Below are 20,982 nucleotides of genomic sequence, written 5' to 3' on the forward strand. Positions count from 1 at the left end.
AGAGGGGAGGAGGGAGGGAGGGGGAGAGGGGGGAAAAAGGGGGACAGAGGAAAGGAGAAAAGGGGACAAAGGGGGGGAAGGGAGAGGGAAGAAAAGACAGAAGAGCAAACAGAAGAAGGTGTGTATAGAGATGTTCAAACCAGTATTTTACCACCAAGCTTAGGAAGCTACATCCACTAGCTAGAGTGAGCACAGAGAAAAGTAATACGAGTAAGTGGAAATGACATGAAAGCATCGTCTTTGGGCCCTGCCCAGTGAGTGAGTTCCTGGGCCACCTCGGAGAGGGTAAGGTGTTCTGCAGGGACCTGTTCCTGGTCCTGTGCTTTTCCTTCTGCTCCTTGGGTGTCTCCTTCCTCTGCCAGATGGCAGACTGCTGCTACAGTGATGCAGCCACTTGCAACTCAGAACTAGGATCACTTACCCTTTGGCTGCCTCTGCTGGCTGAAGGCGTGTATGTCCATGGGAGAGAAGATGTTAGAATGGATTTCACGCAGACCCTCGCCAGTGTTCTTGTTGCAAGCCAGAATGGAGTGCGTATTCCAGTCAGTCCAGTACAATGTGTCCTCAAATAACGTCAAGGCAAAAGGATGTGGAAGGGAACCTTTAACCACTGCCTGCCTGTCAACACAAAAGGAAAACTTAAAACTCATCCTCATAGCAAATACAAACCCTGAAGAAAATGTATCTTTAGGTCACACGCAGTGACAAAAAGTAATTCACATGGTAAATCCAAATATGTTTTCAATGTGTGCCAAAGCCCCAACCCAGTCCTCAAGGACGGTCCCTAACTTGGCAGCAGGCCCCAAGTTCACCAGAGAGAAAAAGCCAAAGCACTGGCACAGCAGCAGCAGCACCCCTGCCCAATTACTGGCTCTGCACTCACCTCTCTTATCCTTTCCCATAGCTCTGTCATTAGAAAGAAAGTGAGCCAACATGAAAGGTGCCAGGGTTGCAGTGGACATTGGGGAGCAGAGATTTTTTCAGTCATTGGGCTTGAACTCTGGGCCTGGGTGCTGTCCCTGAGCTCTTCAGCCAAAGGCTATCACTCTACCACTTGAGCCACAGTGCCACTTGTGGTTTTCTGGTGGTTAACTGGAGGTAAAAGTCTCATAGACTTTCATGTCTGTGCTGGCTTTGAACCACAATCGTGAGATCTCAGCCTCCTGCGTAGCTAAGATGATAGGCACAAGCCACCAGCGCCCAGCTTGGAAGTAAAGATTTTAGTGAGCTACAGATTCATCCTGGGTGATGTGGAAGAACACAGACCCTGAGCCTGGACCTTCAGTCACTTCTCATGGCTTTTGGAAACTGTGTGAGAAGAGACACAACACGCCAGGTAGCCAAGAAGAACTGGTCCTGTTCCAGCAATGATCACCTAAGATGACTCTAGGCTGCCAGAAATCCTGACAGGGGCAAGGCACGCTACGCTTGCAAGGCAAAGCAGACCTGGAACTCTCCAATGCGGTTCATACAATGGAGAAGGGCATAAAGCAGGACTCCACCGTGTCACAGAATACTAATGAACACTCTGGAATAGTGAGTAAGCCATGTTTTCAGTCGAGAGACTATCCAAGGAAAGAAATGCTCTGCTATTTTAATAAGCTCAAGTTTTCCAGTGGCTCAGCCCAGAAGGAGGGCGGGGAGAACACATGCTACTGAGGAGAGAAAAACAGAGAATCATGGTGCAGAGGGGCCAGGTTGTCTTCAGGGGATTCATTTTGTGGTGAGGCACTGTCTCTGAGCTTTCTCGCTCAAGCCTGGTGCTCTACCTCTTGAACCACAATGCATTTGCAATCTCTGCCTCATGTCTCTGTAGACTACCAAGCAGCCCTAACCCCTGGCTCCTCACTGAAAACCAAGTCACTCCTGGGACACTCCCCCGTCCACAGCTCCTGAAAACAGGGCAAGTGTTTCCACGGTCTGCCAGAGCCGTGGCAACTGCGGTGAACATGCCACGTACTGAGTGCTACCAATTCCTGACTCGCTACCAAACTCCACCACTGTCACAGTTCTCCAGCAGAGACTTCTCTGCAGAGCTCAGGACCTGCCAGGGGCTCCTTCCAAACTCTATGCCAGCTGAGTTGACCTTTACTTGCTTCCGGCTCCTGGCGCTGCTCCCACAGTCTGCCCCATCCCTGAAGGCCCACCTGTGTCCATAATAAATCATTCTATAGCCTCACCCCGTGACTCCTGCCTCGCATTTGGACACATGAACCCTGCCTTGGAAGAGAATTTCCCCATCACGGTGAGATTCTTCTAATGCCTGAAAAGATGGCATCAAGGGTGGAAGCTCTGGCTTTTGGCCATCTCCACAGTTAAGTATCAAAACTAAAACCCCCATGAGATCTGGTGGCTCAGGAGACTGAGACAGATAATAGTTCTAAGCCAGCCTGGGCAGTAAAGTTTGTGAAATTCTCTACCTCCAATTAATCACAGAAAAAGATGGAAGTGGTGCTGTGGCTCAAATGGTAGACTGCTAGCCTTGAGCAAAAAGGAGTTCAGGGACAGTGGCCAGATTTTGAGCCCCAGGATGGGGAGGGAGTGACAGGGGAGAGACTGAAAACCCATTCAACAACATTCAAGGCAAGCTTTTGAAGAGGCATGAACCCAAGACATTAGAAGCTGTACAAAACTGCTAACAGACAAAAGCCCAACTCGTATTACCAGCTCAGAAGAAATTAGGAAAAGGGCATCGTAAATCTAAGACAGACCACACTTGACGACGCAACAAAGTGATACGAGACAGCAAACACCTAGGTTTGCTGAACCAGTGCTACCACTATAGACACCCATGTCCTTCACCCCACTGCCAGTGGTCAACCAGGACCCCTGGCTTCTGTCCAAACAGAGCCTCCAAGCGAAGAAAAGTAAGTGGACCAATATAAAAAATGATGGAGGCAGTGTATAGGAAAAAAAAAAAAGAGAGAGAAAGAAGAAAACAGAGCCAGAAAAATTTTAAAAAAAGAAAAGGAAGTGCAGCTGCCAGGGCTGGGAGTGTGGCCTAGAGGTAGAGAACTTCTCACAAAACCTTTGGTTCAGTTCCTCCATACCACATACACAGAAAAGGCCAGAAGGGGAGCTGTGGCTCCAGTGGTAGAGTGCTGGCCTTGAGCAAAAGAAGCTCAGGGACAGCCCCCAGGCTCTGAGTGCAAGGCCCAGGACTGGAAAATTATAGAGTATCTCACCAAAGACAATAAAATATTAGAAATGTATGGAAATAGAACAAATCACAGTAAAGACTTCTTTCAAAATACAAGTACTCTAAATAACCTAAACAAGAAACTGAAGTACCTAGAGGAACAAGAAAAAGTTAATTCTAAAACAAGTAGAAGGACAGAAATAACAAAAATAAAATCAGAAATATCAGAGATTGAAATAAGATCCATTATACATAAAATAAATCAATCAAAAAGTTGATTCCTTGAAAGAGTCAACAGGGCCGGGAGTTTGGTCTAGTGGTTAAAGTGCTTGCCTAGCATGCATGAAGACCCGGGTTCGATTCCTTGGTACCACATACATAGAAAAAAGCCAGAAGTGGTGCTGAGGCTCAAGTGGTAGAGCTCTAGCCTTGAGAAAAAGTCCAAGGACAGTGCCCAGGCCCTGAGCTCAAGGCCAGGACTGGAAAAAAAAAAAAAAAAAAGAAAGTCAACAAAATTGACAGACCCCTGGCAAGATTAATCAAAAAAAGGAGAGGGGAGACTAAAATAAACAAGATTAGAGACCCTACGGAAACAATCATGACTGATATCCAAGAAATTAAGTCCATTATGACTAAGTACGAAATCTAGTAAAAATGGATGATTTCTTAAATATAAGCTACCCACATTGAACCAGGAAGAGGTAAACAAATTGAAAAAACCAAAATACAAGCACTCAAGAATAAAAATGCAGAAAAAAAATATGTTAACACAAAAGCTTCTAGGAATATGTTCTTTACTTTCTTTTAACATCTGTTAAGATTGTATAAGCTATTAGCCAGGCACTGGTAGCTCATCCCTATAATCCTAGCTACTCAAGAGGCTAAAATCTGAGGATGGCAGTTCAAAGCCAGCCTGGCATGTAAGTCTCTGAGACTCTCATCTCCAATTAACCACTGGAAAAGCAGAAGTGGTGCTGTGGCTCAAGTGGAAGTGTGCCAGCCTTTGGCTGAATGGCTCAAGAGACAGCACTCAGGCCCAGAGTTCAAGCCCCATAACCAACCCCTCCTCCCCAAAAAAAGATTGTATAAGCAATTAAACATCACTCAAGTTAAAAAAAAATAATACACAGGACAATGGTACCATAGAATGGAAGGAAATCAAACTATTCTAGACAATATTAAGTTAATGTTACGCTGCGAATTTAGATAAAATGCCTATTACAATCTTACAAATAATCACTTAAAAATCCAAAAATTTGCCAGGCACCAGTGCTACTCAGGAAGTTGAAATCTGAGCCAGCCAGGGCACATAAAAACCCAAAAGTCTATAAGACTCTCATATCCAATTAACTACCAGAAGAAGAGCCGGGGCTCAAGAGCACTAGCCTGGAGCAAAAAAGCTCAGGGATAACACCCAAGGTCCTGAGTTCAGGACCAGCAAACAAACAAAAAAAAAAAAAAGGAAGAGTGAATGAAATAGGGACAGAGGTTGATTAGTATGCATTGTATACATGTGTAAATAAGTCACAATGAAATCCCCTTCCTACAAAAGTTAATTAGAAAGGAAAATTAGGCATTATACTTCCATGAGTCTATCAAATCAACATCATTTTCTTAAATCCTGAAAAACAACTACATAGTATCTTACCGATTAGTTCCATCAAGGTTTGATTTATGAATGAAATTAAGTTTTGCATCTGCCCAATAAAGCTTTCTCTCTTCATAATCCAAAGTCAGTCCATTTGGCCAATAAATTTCAGTGTTTACGATAATGAGACGACTTGAACCATCCATTCCAGCGCGCTCTATCTTTGGCACTTCTCCCCAGTCCGTCCAGTACATGAACCTAAAATCATTTTAAAGAAACAACTATTAATGCAGAACACTGTAATCATCATTACCAGGGAATGAATGTTCTCTCGGGAACATTAAGCTAGAGAATGATGGGAAAAGGCCAGACCATACTGGGTGGGGTGGAGGTGGGGGGGCTCTAAGAGCAACATGAAGGGACCTGAAGACTTTTACAAGCTGGAGGTGAAATGACTGGTATGTTTTAGGGGAGGGTCACAGGGAGGAGGAAGACTGGAGGAAGGGGAAAAATGTAGGAGACTCTGGCTCTCCTCATCGCTCTGTGGGAAGCTAGGCGATTCTTCACATTTCGAAGCCCTAGGTTTGATTCACTGGTACCACATACTCAGAAAGTGGCACTGTATCTCAAGTGGCAAACAAAATACTAGCCCAAGCTCTGAGTTCAAGCCCCAGGGCTGGTCAAAAACAATAGACAATAATGAAGGGCTGGGAGTTTGGCCTAGTGGTAGAGTGTTGGCCTAGCATGCACCAAGACCCGGATTTGATTCCTCGGTACCACGTACACAGAAAAAAAGCTGGAAGTGGTGCTGAGGCTCAAGTGGTAGAGCTCTAGCCTTGAGAAAGTCCAAGGACAGTGTTCAGGCCCTGAGCCCAAGCCCAAGACTGGCAAAAAAAAAAAATAATAATAATAATGACAACAGGGCCAGGAGTGTGGCCTAGTGGCAGAGTACTCGCCTTGCATACATGAAGCCCTGGGTTCAATTCCTTAGTAACATACACAGAAAAGGCTGGAAATGGTGCTGTGGCTCAAGTGGCAGAGCACTAGCCTTGAGAAAAGGCCAAGGACAGTGCTCAGGCCCTAAGTTCAAGCCCTAAGACTGGCAAAAAATAAATAAATAAATAAAAATAAAGCATACCAGGCATGGAGGTACATGCCCCCCCCCCATCAGCACAAGGGAGGCAAAGGACCTCAAGTTAGGAACTAGGCTGAGCTGTATAGTAAGGAGCCCCCGTTCCTCTCCCCAAAAACAGGCACTGGTGGCTCACACCTATAATCTCTACTACTCAGGAGGCTGTGATCTAAAGATTACAGTTCCAAGCTAGCCCAAGCAGGAAAAGTCCATGAGACTCATCTCCAATTAACCACCAAAAAGCCAGAAGTGGAGCTGTTGCTCAAGGGGTAAAGTACAAGTCTTGGGTGAAAAGGCCAAGTGACAGCTTAAACCCAAGGGACTGAGTTCATGCTCAAGTACCAGCACACAAAAAAAGACAAAACTGACTTTAGAAGAAACAATTCATTCAGAAAAGCTACAAAAAAGCTCATGAAAAATGTTAGCATCTAAGCCTCCCATCCCCATCAACAAGTGCTGAAGCCCAGAAGTTCTATACAGGGCAGACATGGCAGCTGCTCCACTGGGGAAAGCTGTCTGTGGAAAAACACAGGCCTACCACTGTCAAAACCATCAGGAACCCTGGCTACGGCAGGACAGAGTGCTGTGTCAGCCAGGAATGTGCCAGAAAGCCCTAGAAGGGATGGCCTGCAAGCCCTGCTAAGTGGGCAGGCACACATTCTTGACGGTTCCTCGGTGGGCAGGTACAGGCTGCTCCTCTCAAGTGGACACCAGGGAGAAACCGGCTAGCTACAGGAGGAGTGCAGGCCTGAAACCTTAAGCTGCCAGCCTTGAAAACATTCCTCCATCGACTAACAGATCCAAAGGAAAGTGGGGGATGGGAACCCCTGGGGGCCTGAGGTGTGGGAGAAGGTCTTCTTCAACCTCTGGCTGATCAGACAGGATACTGAGATGCAGGAACAACTCAACTCTACAACTGATCTCTGCCTCCAGAGTAGCTGAGATCACAGGCAGGAGCCATGTAAAAGAAATTTTATCAGTTATGTGTAGCTAAGAGATGGGCAGGTGCTGGTGGTTCATACCGACAATCCTAACTCCTCAAGGGGCTGAGATCTGAGGCTTGAAGTTCAGAGTCAGCCTGGACAGGAAACTCGGTCAGACGCTTACCTCTAATAAACTACTCAGAAAAATATGGAAGTGGTGCTGTGGCTCATGAGGTGGGGAGCTAACCTTGAGCAAAAGAAGCTCAGGGACAGCATCTAGCCCTGAGTTCACCCAGAACAGGAAGAAAAAGTAAAACAAATGCAGCTAAGAGTCTGTTTTAAGTCAAAACGTGTTAAAGTTTTCCAGTACAAGAAGCACATGCCATAACTGCAGGACTAATAATGTTTCTCTACATTTAACACTGCTAAGTGCAGTTAAAGAACCACAGCCCTGCCCGTTTCCAGTGACTCAGTAACACAGGGGGGCTTAAGCTTCAGCTGCAGAGGTGAACACATTATTATACCATCTGAAAAACAAACCTTGCCTGACACAGATAAATGAGAAGACAGGGGGCTAAGGCAGGAGAATTACAAGCTCAAGAACAGGCCACACAGACATACCATGCACCAAAAAAATAAATAAATAAAAAATGAATTTTGTGGTTTGTGGTATGTGAGTCACATCTAACCTAGAAGCTGTGGGGAACTCCTTTTCTTCTACCCAAAGCAAATTTAAACTCCAGATCAACGTATTAAGGACCACTACCAAAGTCATCCTCAAAGCCACATGACCACAACATTTGAATCCTCTTCTCCAAATCAATTACTGTCTCTCAAATGCAGCCTTTTTTTTTTTTGTACCAGCATTAGCGCCTGGGCACTGTCCCGTAGCTTCTCCGCTCAAGGCTGTTGCTCTAACACTTGAATCATAGCTCTGCTCAAATGCAACTTAATTATCTCAGCATACGTTGTTCTCTTCTTTTCAAACCCCTTCATGCCTTTCCTATCTTCAAAATCACGCTTCACTGATTTGCCTTCAAGATGCTATTGATTCATTCAGGAACTGGATGTCCAAGCCTCAATCCCATGGGGTTGTCCTTTAAGAATTCTGTCTGTCTACTCTTCTTCCAACTATGCTTTAAGCTCAAGTGAATAAAGACAGCGCAAAATAATTAATAGGAATATCTGACATGTGGAAGAATGGCTCTTTGCCTAACTTTGGGCTAGTCACTTAAAATAGCTACACTTTGATGTTGTAATCTGCAAAACTAAGAGCCAAATATTGGAACATTTTAATTATGTTCTTAATATTTTAAAAAAAATCAGGGAACAACAAACTATTTGCTGTACTGGTTTTGCTTACAAGTGTATTTTCTTTCTTTATACTCATCGTCGTATCTCATTCATTCTTCCAACATTAGATACAGGAAAACACAAGCCAGATTCACTTAACGGAGTGATATGTTTGAGCAGTGTTTAATAACCTACCAAAATGGAAAGGCGTGAAAGAGGAAAGGACAGTCATGTGGAAGCCACAAGGTAGACTTCGAGAAAGCTAACAGGACAAGACCAGGAATGAATTTCTAATCTATCTCTCTGGCCAAAGTCTGTCTAATTAAAAAGATACCATAGAGTTTTTAAATCCACAGAAGGGAGTCTCTCACCCTACTTCATAATCCCAAAACCAATTTAAAAATTAAGTATAATTATGAAGCAAGAGAGGCGTTGATGGGGAACCAAGTACACAGGAAGTGTTCTATGCTTCTACTGTGCTTACTTACCTTTTACCTTTTTTTCTTTTCTTTTCTTGTCAGTTGTGGGATTTGAACTCTGGGCCTGGGCACTGTCCCTGAACTCTTCAGCTCAAGCTATAGCCCTACCCCTAGAGCCACAGGACCATTTCTGCTTTTCTGGTGGTTAATTAGAGATAAGAGTTTCATGGACTTCTGTGCCTGAGCTGGCTTTGAACCACAATCCTCACATCTCAGCTCCTGAGTAGCTAGCATCACAGGCGTAAACCACTGCGCCCAGCTTTCTTTTATCTTTAAGTATAAAATTAGACAAAAAGAATGGGAGCAAAAAGCCTGTTTAACACTCTCTTCTCAGAAAAATAAAAATTCATAAGCAAAAGAAATAATCTAAATATTGGGAGGGGGAAGAAAGTAAGAGTGTTTTTCTCACATCACAGAGAGGCTAAGCCCTATACCACACAACACCTAAAACTGCCAGGCAAAATATAAAAGCACTGTTTTAAAAGACATGTCAGCATTTACAGAACATTAGAGACAGACTGAGCACAGAAGGATTGAAGGAAAAGTTCAGAGAGGCAGAGTACAATGAAGAAGGCACTCCATCCACAACGGCTTCCCCATCTGGGTCCATGTGTAACCTGGGATTCTCTTAAGAGGAAGGAATCAACATTGGCCAGAAATCCCAACATAAACTGAGTAAACTAAAAAGAAGAAATGTACACACACTGGGACAGACAGAAGGAAGCAGTAGGAATATCTTGACTCCATGAAGATCATTTTGGTTAGTCTCTTTAGTGTAAAACTCAAAAAAGAATGGATTCATAAAAAGAAGTTAAAAGCCAGGCTAAATAGGAGTTAAGAAGAACAGGCCATGGCCTCACACCCGAAGTCCCAGCTACGCAAGGGGGGACTGGGATGGTCAGAGTTTAGACCCATCCTGGCTAACAGGAAGACTCCTCTCTCAACAAATGAGCCAGGCCTCACCAGGCACACCTATGATGACAGCTAGGAGGAGGAGAGCCATGGGAAAGAGTGTGAACAGAAACAACATGAAAAACTAAAGCAGGAAGGCTGGGGCATGGCTCAACCCAACAAGTGCAAGGCCGAGCTCAAACTTCAAAAACAAGACAAAAGGAAAAGTGAAGAGGTATCTAGTCAGGAGTTCCGGAAGCAAAGGGGGGGGGGGGTGCCACAGACGCGAAGTGTGGACAAATGCAATCACGCGGTTCAGAGCACTCTGTATAGAAAATGAACTGTGTAACTAGTGGGCCAGAATGGGAGGGAGAAACTGCAAAGAAGGGGTGACATCATCAAAAAAGAAATGTATTCGAGCTGGGCATGGGCAGATCATGCCTGCAGTTCTAGCTACACGGGAGGCTGAGATCTGAGCATCTCGATTCAAAGCCAGTTCAGGCAGGAAAGTCCATGACATTTCTCTCCAATAAACCACTCAGAAAAAGCCAGAAGTGGCTCTAGTGGTAAAGGGTTAGCCTTGAGCATGAAGAGGCCCAGGATGGTGTGGGGGGGGGGCAGTTCCAGAAGGATTCAGGAAAGACAATGCTTTTAAGAGAATTTTCTAGAACTGACAATTCAGTTCTAGGAAATTCTGAGAATAACTTAGCTCATGGAATTAAGGAACCCAGCAAATCTCAGAGAACATAATAAGAAATAAAGATGTAGGCCGGGAGTTTGACCTAGTGGTAGAATGCCTGCCTGTATGCACAAAAGCCCAGGTTTGAGTCCTCAGTACCACATACATAGAAAAAGCTGGTGCTATAGCTCAAGTGGTAGACTGCTAGCCTTGAGGAAAGGCCCAAGGACAGTGTTCAGGGCCCTGAGTTCAAGCCCCAGAACTAGCAAAAAAAGAAATAAAGATGTAGAAGAACACTGGTGATGGTAGGTTCCTGGCCCCATCTGCAAGTAATCCATTCATTCAAAGAGCTTCGGTGAATGAAGCTTCCATTCTGTACCTTCCAGCCCATGGGTTGTAGTGAGTTAACTGAAACAGTGTAAAGCAAAGCCGCAGGAGTCAGGGGAGCAGGCTGTACTTCAGTAGCAGAGAGAGCACAGCATAAAAGAAAACATCTGCAGGCTGGGAGAAAGCGGGAGCAGCACAGTGAGGGGTTTGCAGACACACCAAGCCACTCCTGTCACCAGCATTTGTGCACATACATGTTAAGGCTCAGAAGACAGCAAAATCACAGCTCAACTCATTTTTCATGACCCTGACTGTAATTACAAAAAGCACTACAAGCCTCCATAAGAAACAAACTGCTACAACAGGGACTTAAAATCAGGCCAAAGATTTTAGCTATCTGCTGGCTAAAAAGAAGCCAGGCATAGGTGGCTCACACTTGTAATCCTAGCTACTCAGGAAGCCGAGACTTGGAGGGTGGCAGTTTAAAGCCAGCCCTGGCAAAACATCTTGTGAGACTCAAACTCCAAAATAATCAGCAAAACTCCAGACTGGGATGTATGGCTAAAAGGAAAAGTAAATCCTGAGCAACAAAGTCAAGCCAGAGCTGGAGGGAGATTGGGGGGAAAGGAGGGGAGAAAGTAAAAGGGGATGAGAGGGGAGGAAGGGGGTGGGGGGAGGTCTGCTATTTAAGTATTGACTACCAAAATGTTTACTATTTAAATAGGAATGAATTATAGGAAAAAATCTACATGTCCATGGGTGGTTAGAAGTATGGTCCTTAGACCAGCAATCTCAGCAAAAAAATCCCAACCTTTACCCACAAACTCCTGAATTCAACAAACCCCATCATGGGGCTGGGAGTGTGGCCTAGAAGGCCTAGTGGTAGAATGCTTGCCTAGTATGCATGAAGACGTGGGCTTGATTCTCAGTACCACATACATAGAAAAGGCTGGAAGTGGTGCTGTGGGTCAAAGGGTAGAGTACTAGCCTTGAGAAAAGCTAAGGACAGTGCTCAGGCCCTGAGTTATTTAAGCCCCAGGACTGGCAAAAAAAAAGAAAAAAGAAAAAGAAAGAAAGAAAGAAAGAAAGAAAGAAAGAAAGAAAGAAAGAGAGAGAAAAAAGTCACATATGAAACTTCGAAACCCAGTAAGGAATGTCTCTAGGTGCCTACAAAGCATTTGACAAAATGCATCTAGATCAATTCAGAAAAACCACCCATTAGATTTCCCCCATATTCCACTCTATTCTCTAAACTCAAAATTACAGGTGACACACTCCATTACCAAAATATAATATTTAAGCCACTCTCCCTGACACGATCCACCCTCATACCATTAACTATGCCAAACAAGCATGAGGATGCTCTAAGTCTCTTCAGAAATTCCTATCTTACGCCTTTCTAATTTCCTAAGTAAAAAAAGACATCCATGGCCTGGGCTCTCCGGTGCGTCCTGTCTCACTTTTCAGCCTTCCAGAGTGATGTGGAAATGACTACATGTAAGTCTTTGCCAACAAACCAAGTGTTTAACTGAAAATTAGATACATGTTGGCTACACTGAAATTCTGTGTCTGTGTACCTCTTTGGGAATGAGAGAGAAGGGAGGAATACATATATCCACTTAACAATAATTAAAACACCTTGTGGTGTCTGCACCTTTGTGTCAATACGAATCTCCCATATCAGAGGTCATGGGCCCAACCCCTGAGGCCCCAAGATCTGACAAATCTTACAACACTTCAACATATTTTTCTACTTTTTTTTTTTGGGGGGGGGGTCAGTCCTGGAGCTTAAACTCAGAGCCAGAGCTCAAACTCAAAGCCTGAACACGTTTTGCTCAAGGCTACTCTGCTACTTAAGCCACAGCTCCACTTGCAGGTTTTCTGGTGGTTATTTGGAGATGAGTTTCACAGCCTTTCCTGCCCAGGCTGTCTTTAAACCAGGATTCTCAGATCTCAGGCTGCTCCTATGCTGGTTTTCCTTCACTTCATTCATTGCAGCGGTGACATGGAGAGGTGAAAAGGACCACCTACAGCACTGAGACAGCTAGCCTGTACAGGCTCTAGTGGCCACTGAGGCTATATAAGAGGCTGAAGAAAGCACGCTGAGAAGTACAGGGCAAATCGAGAAGCTTGCCTGGCATATTAACATGTTATGTCAATAACAAGTGAGGGCTACCTTGTAGTGGTGGGGGGAGGGAAAAGGAGAGGGAGAGAGGGGGAAACAGAGGGAGAAGGGAGGGAGGGAGGGAGGAGCTAGGATTACAAGTATGAGCCAATGATGCCCAATAGGCTTTTTTTTTTTCCTAACCTTGCTGAAGACCCTACAATCACTGAGAAACAATCATAAAGTTAAAATTGAACTAGCTGAATAATCTATTCTACAAGAGCTTTTATCAAGCAACATTATTTGTAACACCAACTCTAGTGTGTATGACAAATATCCCCCTTTGCTTCTCAAAAGCTAAGCTGTAGTCTTACAGAACAGAAATCTCTCTTCATCAACAGGCATTACCAACCTTCCTATTATGTAGTCTACATGCCCCTAATTTATTGTGGCTTCGACAGGGTCCAATTCTGGCTCTGAATTAGGACGATAAGCATGTTTATACTGAAGAAGTGGTGATAGCTCCATTTTGCAATAGTATGCACCTCTGCTATTCATCAAAAGCCATGGACCCCAACACCACGTTGTTATGAGTTGTTCACTAGTATCCATACGAATGCAATTTTATTGCTGTGTCTGGACTAATATTCATGTGTAATGCTTTCTGGAAAACTACTTTTAAATAGAGTGAAGGCTAGAAGAGGGGCTTCATTTCACCTGGGGGGGAACTCAAGCAAGTAAGAACTTTCAAAGACATCAAAAACTGTTATGGCGGGAAAGTAAAACCTACCTCAGACGTACCATCAGCCTGAACTGTTATGGCAGGAAAGTGAAAAAATACTAACCATGAACCACTTCGCATACGCTTATTCTAAATGCGTGTTTTGTAACACAAAGTGTAGTATTACCCATGATTAGTTAAGAATAAAACTTCCAAAAGCTTCACAAGTCTCTAACTACCTGATAAGTCTACTCAATCTGAGTCCAGGTTTCTCATACTAAAAATATTCACAAATGTCCTATTTCAAAAAACAAGACTGAAGGGATGCATTCCTTTACAAGATGTAATTACACACAAAGGTGACTAAAACGATGTTTAGACTTAAGCAATAAAAACAACAAAGTGAACCAGATCTATGTAATTTAACTCACATCACAGTTTTTTTCCCCTTTGGTCGGCCATGGGGCCCTGTCCCTGAGCTCTTCAGCTAAAGGCTACCACCCTAACCCCACCCCTTGAGTCACAGCACCACTTCCATTTTCTGCTGATTAACTGAGCTGAGTCTCACGGCCTTATCCGGACTGGCTTTGAACCGCGATCCTCAGATCTCAGCCTTCTGAGTAGCTAGGATTATAGGCGTGACCACCACACCTGGCTCGAGTCACAATTTTTGAAGCTACTTACCTATAACTGAGTTATTACTATGCACACTGGTAATATTGTGCCATCACCCCTGGTAGATTGACACACCCCAATAAGAACAGATGGAACATCGGAGGTAAAATCCTAATTTCTGGTAATTTGGTAACAAGATATCCAGAAAACACCAAGAACAGCTACTTAGCCTTTCTTACGTGACTTGTACATGTGCACAAAATATGTTCCTTCTGAGGCTCTGGGATGAAATGGAGGCATGGCTCAGGGGACAGAAGGGCCACAAGCGAAAGAGTGAAGCACCAGGTTAAGACTCTGGTACAGACAAAACACTCCTGAGACTAAACATGACCAGGAGGGTAGAAGGCAGCACAGAATACAGGATGGACGGGTGGGTCCCGAGCCCTGCAGAATTCTCTGCAGCAGCTGAGGGGCTCTGTGGCCCAGCAGTGAGGCAGGAAACACAAGGCTTCATGCAGCCTGAAGAAGAGCAATGTCAGACCTAAGACGTGTGCACAAGAAACCGACATCCATGGAGCAAAGGAAAGGCAACTCAAGGGTTTACATTTTTATCTTGGACTAGGTTCAGAAATGAGCCTAGGGGGGAAAAAATCACCAAAGATGTGTACACACAAAAACATCCAACTGCCAAAGTCGGGTTGGTTTATGCTTTTTCATTTTGCTTTGTTTTTTGCTGGCCCTGGGACTTCAACTCAGGACCCTGTCCCTGAGTTTCTTTTTGCTAACTCTAGCACTTGAGCCACAGGACCACTTCCAGCTTTCTCTGTATGTGTGGCACTGAGTAATTTCATGTGTGCTACCACCAGGCCAAATTCCCAGCCCCATCCAGAAGTTTAATACACAACATGACCTTGCCAGGTATGGTGAGACTACCTCTACTTCGAGCTACTTAGAAAGGTGAGATCTGAGGGTCATGGCTCGAAGCCAGCCAGCCCAGGCAGGAAGTCCACGAGACTCCAGTTATTCACAGAAAAAACGGGAAGTGGGAGCTGACTCAAGTAGCAGAGTGCTGGCCTTGAGCTAAAATTCAGGAACAGTAACCAGGTCAAGTTCAAGCTCCAGGACCAACCAAAACCAAATAAACCATGCTGGGAGCGTGGCCTAGTGCTAGAGTGCTTGCCTAGAAGGCATGAAACCGTGGGTTCGATTCCTCGGTACCACGTACACAGAAAAGGCCAGCAGTGGTGCTGTGGGTCAAGTGATAGAGTGCTAGCCTTGAGCAAAAGCAAAGAAGCTCAAAGACAGTGCCCAGCTCCTGAGTTCAAGACCCAAGAGTGACAGGTGGGGGAAAGGAGAGGAGAAAAAAAAACAAACCTACTTATCTTACTACAGAACAAAATGTAACTTTTCATATACAACTCATGGCAACAAAACTCCAAGAGTCTGAAATTCTTTCATGATAATGGGGGCGCCTGCCAGTGAGAGAAACCAGAAAAGGGAGATGAAGTGACCTCCGTGCACGGCACAGACTTACCCATTTGAAGGATCTAAGGCGATAGCTCTGGGTTGATCCAACTCTTGCCAAAATAAAACCTTCCGTAAAGACCCATCCAGGTTGGACACCTCAATGCGGTTAGTTTCAGAATCCGTCCAGTATAACTTCTCCCCGAGCCAATCACACGCCAGCCCGTCAGGAGAGAGCAGGCCAGACACGACCACATTCTGCACACTCTCCGTTTTGTTCAGTTCTGTTCGCTTGATGGCTTCCTCGCTGACGTCGCTCCAATATATCAAGCCATGGCCAAACACAAAGTCCACCGCGGCGGCGTCCTCCAAGCCTCCAACCACCACTGTGGCGTTCTCCCTGCCGTTGGTGGCATCAACCAATCGCAGGTCCCGTCTGTTTGCATAGAGCAGCAAAGGGGCCGCTGAAAGAGCATGAAAGGAAACATTTGGGTTCTCAGGAACGGGGTTTCAGATCAGCATTGCTGAGTGTAGACCAAACATAACAGCTGTTAGCATTGCTGCAGCATAGATCACATGTTCTTTACTTGTCTTTTAAACACATATTCTGACTTCTCACATTTACTTTCATAGCATCAGGTACCAATTAAAACTCAGAAGGAACAGTGGCCTACAGGACTTGCTATGATGAGGCACACACATAGAGTGGTAAGAACCATGCTAGAAGTGTGGAAAATGCAGCTCGTATGATTTTTTTTTTCTTTCCTTGCCAGTTGTGGGGCTTGAACTGAGGACCTGGGCACTGTCCTTGAGCTTTCTTAAGGCTAGGGCTCTACCACTTGAGCCACAGCACCACTTTTGGCTTTTTCTCTGTATGTGGTACTAGGGAATAGAACCCAGGTCTTCGTGCATACTAGGCAAGCACTCTACCACTAGGCCACGCTTCTGGCCATGAGGCATTCTTTTTTACTGCTTTCATTAAGATGTTGGTACAGAGGGGTCACCACTTCATAAGTCAGGTAGTGAGTACATTTCTTTTTGGGCAATGTTATCCCTTCCTCCTTTTTCTCCCACTTTCTGAACCCTCCCCTTCCTGCCCAAAAGTTGCATAGATGTTCACTTCTAACTTTATAAATATTAGTTCATTTCAATGTAAACAAACAATTGTGAGAGAGCTGAGAGTATGGCTTAGGGGCAGAGTGCTTGCCCAGCCTGCCCAAAGACCGGGGTAGGATTCCTCAGTACCACATACATAGAAAAAGCCAGAAGAGGCACAGTGGCTCAAGTGGTAGAGCACTAGCCTTGAGGAAAGCCCAAGGATAGCACTCAGGCTCTGAGTTCAAGCCCCAGGACTGGCAGGAAAAGAAAAAGAAAATAAGCAATTGTGGCTAAATGGTACTATGGGATAGGAAAGATCCGGAATGAAAACAAGAAATGAGGCAAGAAAAGTAACACAAAATTATGATGAAATAATCCAACGTGATTTTCCTTCATAAATACTTAAGAAGTCTAAAACTATACTATGCAAAGCTCATCCCAGGTACTATTGAAAAATAACCACTCCCTCTTTTAAAGATACTAACTTTAGGGGCTAGGAGCAGGACCTAGTGGTAGAGTGCTTGCCTAGCATGCATGAAGCCCTGGGTTCCATTCCCTGGTACCACATACTCAGAAAAGGCCAGAAGTGGTGCTGTGGCACAAGTGGCAGGGCAGTAACCTTGAGCAAAAATTGTCCAAGGACAGGGCCCAGGTCCTGAGTTCAAACCCCAGGACTGGCAAAAGAAAAAAAAAAAAAAAAAAGATACTAACATTTAGAACCTAAGTTAATCACAAAACTGTAAAGAAAAATGGTCATACCTCCTGACATCCTGTCTTTTCGAAATCAAGCCCTAAATAATATACTTTGTAACACCAAAGATCTTTTCAGATTCCCTGAGGACTGATTGAAAATTTTTTTTAAAAAATTATTTCTTAGGGTGGGAGAGGGGGGAAGGGAAATGGGGACCACGACATGTGAAAGGGTATCAATGTGTGGGAATTAAGGCACCATTTATCCGGCAAATACCATGTAACCCTTCTATTAATTACAATAAAAAATATATTTAAAAAAATTATTTCTTAGACATCAGTGGCTCAGGCCTGTAATCCAGCTACTCAGGAGGCTGAGATCTGAGGACCGCGGTTCAAAGCCAGCCCAGGCAGAAAAGGTCCCATAAGACTCTTATCTCCAATTAATCATTCAAAAAACAGAAGTGGGGCTGGGAGTTTGGCCTAGTGGTTAAAGTGCTTGCCTAGCATGCACGAAGACCCGGGTTCAATTCCTCAGTACCACATACATAGAAAAAAAGCTGGAAGTGGTGCTGAGGCTCAAGTGGTAGAGCTCTAGCCTTGAGAAAGTCCAAGGACAGTGCTCAGGCCCTGAGCTCAAGCCCAGGACTGGCAAAAATAAATAAATAAATAAATAACCAGAAGTGGCACTGTGGCTCAAGTGGTAGAGGACTAGCCTTGAACACAAAGGGGCTAAGCACAAAGATCCTGAGCTCAAGCCCTACGACCAGCACACACACAAACACACACACACACACACACACACACACACACAATTACACTCTAGAAGGCTGGAATTGCGCCTTAGTGGCAGAGAGCCTAGCATTCATTAAGCCCTGGGTTCAATTCCTCAGTACCACATACATAGAAAAGGCTGGAAGTATGGCTCAAGTGGTAGAGTGCTACCCTTGAGTATAGAGAGGCTCAGGGACAGCGCCCAGGCCCTTAGTTCAAACTGAGATGGGGAAAGGAAAAGGGGGAAAAAAAAGAAAAAAAAAATTCAGTCTACATTCAAATAAAACCTCAGATCCTCAGCAACTGAGGACATGTACACAAATAATCAAATATTTTTGACAAAAATAACTTTGCAGCCAGGCGCGGTGGCTCACTCCCTTATCCTAGATTCTCAGGAGACTGAGATCTGAGGATTGTAGTTCAAAGCCAGCCCAAGCACTAAAGTCTTCTGAGACTCATCTCCAATTAACCACCACAAGAAAACCAGAAGTAGCAGTGTGGCTCAAGCAGTGCTACTTCAAGAAGAACTCAGGGACAGCTTCCACATCCAGAGTTTAAGCCCCAGAATCAACAAAAAATAAATAACTCTGCAAAGCATTTTGTATTTGCTCCTTCATTTAACATACCTAATAACTTGCAAAGTCGTCAGACAAGCAACCCTCCCCAACATTTTACAGTGAAGAAGCCAAGGCACAGAGAAACAGACTGTCTAGACCAAAACCACAAAACCATGAAGCAAGGAGGCGTCAGCTCTGAGCCCTGGGCTTCAGGGTTGAAATCCTGAGCCTTTTCCATTACACCTGTCACCCGATAGCAGGAAAGAGATGCAGGATGGACTGCTGACTAAACAAAGCAAGAGGACACAGGGTCTTTCACACATGTTAAAGCTCCAACTCTTCTGTGAGGAAAGATGACCTGACTACATACAACTAATTCGGCACAGCTTACTTGTGGAAGTCCAAGGCAAATTAAGTAGAATCACAATGTCCAGATCCTGAGTTCAAGCCCCAGGATCAGCACAAAAAAGTAAAGAGGTTTTTTTGTTGGTGGTAGTGGTGGTTTTTGTTTTTTGCCAGTCCTGGGCTTGAGTTCAGCCTGAGCACTGTCCTTGGACTTTGTCAAGGCTCTACCACTTGAGCCTCAGCACCACTACGGGCTTTTTTCTATGCATGTGATGCTATGCATGTGATGCAGAGTCAAACCTGGGTCTTCATGCATGCTGGGCAAGCACTCTACCACGAGGCCAAACTCCCAGCCCAAGAGCTCTACTTCTGAAAACTTTATCAGAAATAAGAGAAACTATTATACCACTTCTAGAGCTTACATAATTGTACTTCAAAACACATTACTGCAAGTGAAGCTTCTCCAAACACAAGTAGTGAACCAACTCAACTCGGACTCTAATCCGAGGCTAAAATAGACAGCATTTCCCTCACAACCTTCCCCTGCAGGAAATACAACAGGGGGGCCAGACACAGCCAGGGTTTGGGTTTACATTTCCCCAAGCCTCAGCAATCCCCTGGCTCTCCAAAGTGTTAACGCTACTAACCTCTCTTATTTCAAAGATAATAACCAACAGGGCACTATAGTAAACACATACTTATTAAATCTCTCAAGCACATAGCATGGTATTAGGTTCTCTGACATGAATATTAAACAAGCATTATCTCCCTGGAGTTAACATGTGGAACTAGACAGTTTGCAGTATGACTACCATGAGTCATAATTAGTAAGTACACGTCACAGAGTGTGCAAACCAAATAATGGGGCAGAGCAGTCGTGAAAGTCAATATTCCTTCTGGAAACACAGACACCATGGGTTCACCCTTCCTCCCTCCCTAAAAGGAAACACACAAAAGCAAAACTCCACACCACCACCACTAACAAAAACCAAGTTTCCATGTAAGGTGTTGACACCTTTGTGTTTCCTCCCCTGCTGTACTTGCACCCCTGCATGTGAATGCCCACGCCTACACAGGTTGTCAAACCCAGCTGCAGTTCAGATCGGGCTTCCACAAATGAGGCAAATTCAGCACACACTCTGTGGAAAACACTAACTGAGAAGCAAGGGCTGCCGCTGTCCAGAAGTAAGGCTTGCCCTCCTTTGCCTGACTTGTGAGAGGGCGATGCTTAAAGACGAAGTGGACCCTCACTCTCACCCAGACACGGACAGACCCAGTCTCCACACCTCCTCGGCCCTCCGCAGCTGAAGACCTCCAGAGTCCAGGGGACCCGTCACCTGGCCAGAACTGAACTGACTGACCGTCCCCGACCACACCCAGGCTGCAGGCCCCGGCCGGCGGACGGACAAGACAGACAGACAGACAGACAGACAGACAGGCAAGACAAAGACAGACAAGACAGACAAAGACAGACAGACAAGACAGACATACAGACAAGACAGACATACAGACAAGATAGACAAAGACAGACAGACAAGACAGACAGACAGACAAGACACACAGCCGGCCCTGGCGCTCCACACTCGGCTGGAGACGCGTCCCGCGGGGCGCCGGCCCCGGCTCACCCCCACACCCGGGGCGCACGCCGACAGCGGGTCCTGACGGGCCCGCCAGGCCGAGCCGAGGCTTCCTCACCCCGCCAAGTCCCTTTGTGAACGTGCTCGGAGGTCCCCGCGACGGGCAGCGGCCGGGCTGGCGGGCCGGGGCCGGGGGGCCGCGGTCCGGGAGCCCGGGGAGGGGGGGCACGGAGGCCCGGGGGCCGCGGCCCTCCTCCCCGACCCGTCTCCCGACCACCTCCACGACCAGGCCTCCCGCGCCGCGGCCCCTCGGGCCCCGCGGACCCCCGGCCCCGGCCCCGCTCCCCTCAGCCTCAGCCCCGGCCCCGTTCCCCTCGGCCCCGGCCCCGTTCCCCTCGGCCCCGGCCCCGCTCCCCTCGGCCCCGGCCCCGCTCCCCTCGGCCCCCTCGGCCCCCACGGTCCCCTCGGCCCCGCGGACCCCCGGCCTCGGCCCCCACGGTCCCCTCGGCCCCGTCGGCCCCGCGGACCCCCGGCCTCGGCCCCCACGGTCCCCTCGGCCCCCGCTCCCCTCGGCCCCGCGGACCCC

General features: G+C 45.9%; 1 protein-coding gene across 2 annotated transcripts in view; it reads right to left on the bottom strand.

The window, feature by feature from the left end:
* Positions 1-20,982, bottom strand: part of Lrp6 (LDL receptor related protein 6) — a 79,662-nt gene that overhangs the window by 58,450 nt on the left and 230 nt on the right. For both annotated transcript variants that reach the window (XM_090324490.1, XM_090324489.1), the window contains exons 2-4: positions 15,426-15,819; positions 4,788-4,985; positions 422-618 (exon numbers count right to left, since the gene is read on the bottom strand). In XM_090324490.1, the coding sequence (XP_090180616.1) occupies positions 422-618; positions 4,788-4,985; positions 15,426-15,819 (789 nt within the window). The remainder of the gene's footprint in view (positions 1-421; positions 619-4,787; positions 4,986-15,425; positions 15,820-20,982) is intronic.

The sequence above is a fragment of the Megascapheus bottae genome, chromosome 35 (assembly GCF_031878675.1).
Source record: "Megascapheus bottae isolate mThoBot1 chromosome 35, mThoBot2.hap1, whole genome shotgun sequence".
Lineage (NCBI taxonomy): Eukaryota > Metazoa > Chordata > Mammalia > Rodentia > Geomyidae > Megascapheus > Megascapheus bottae.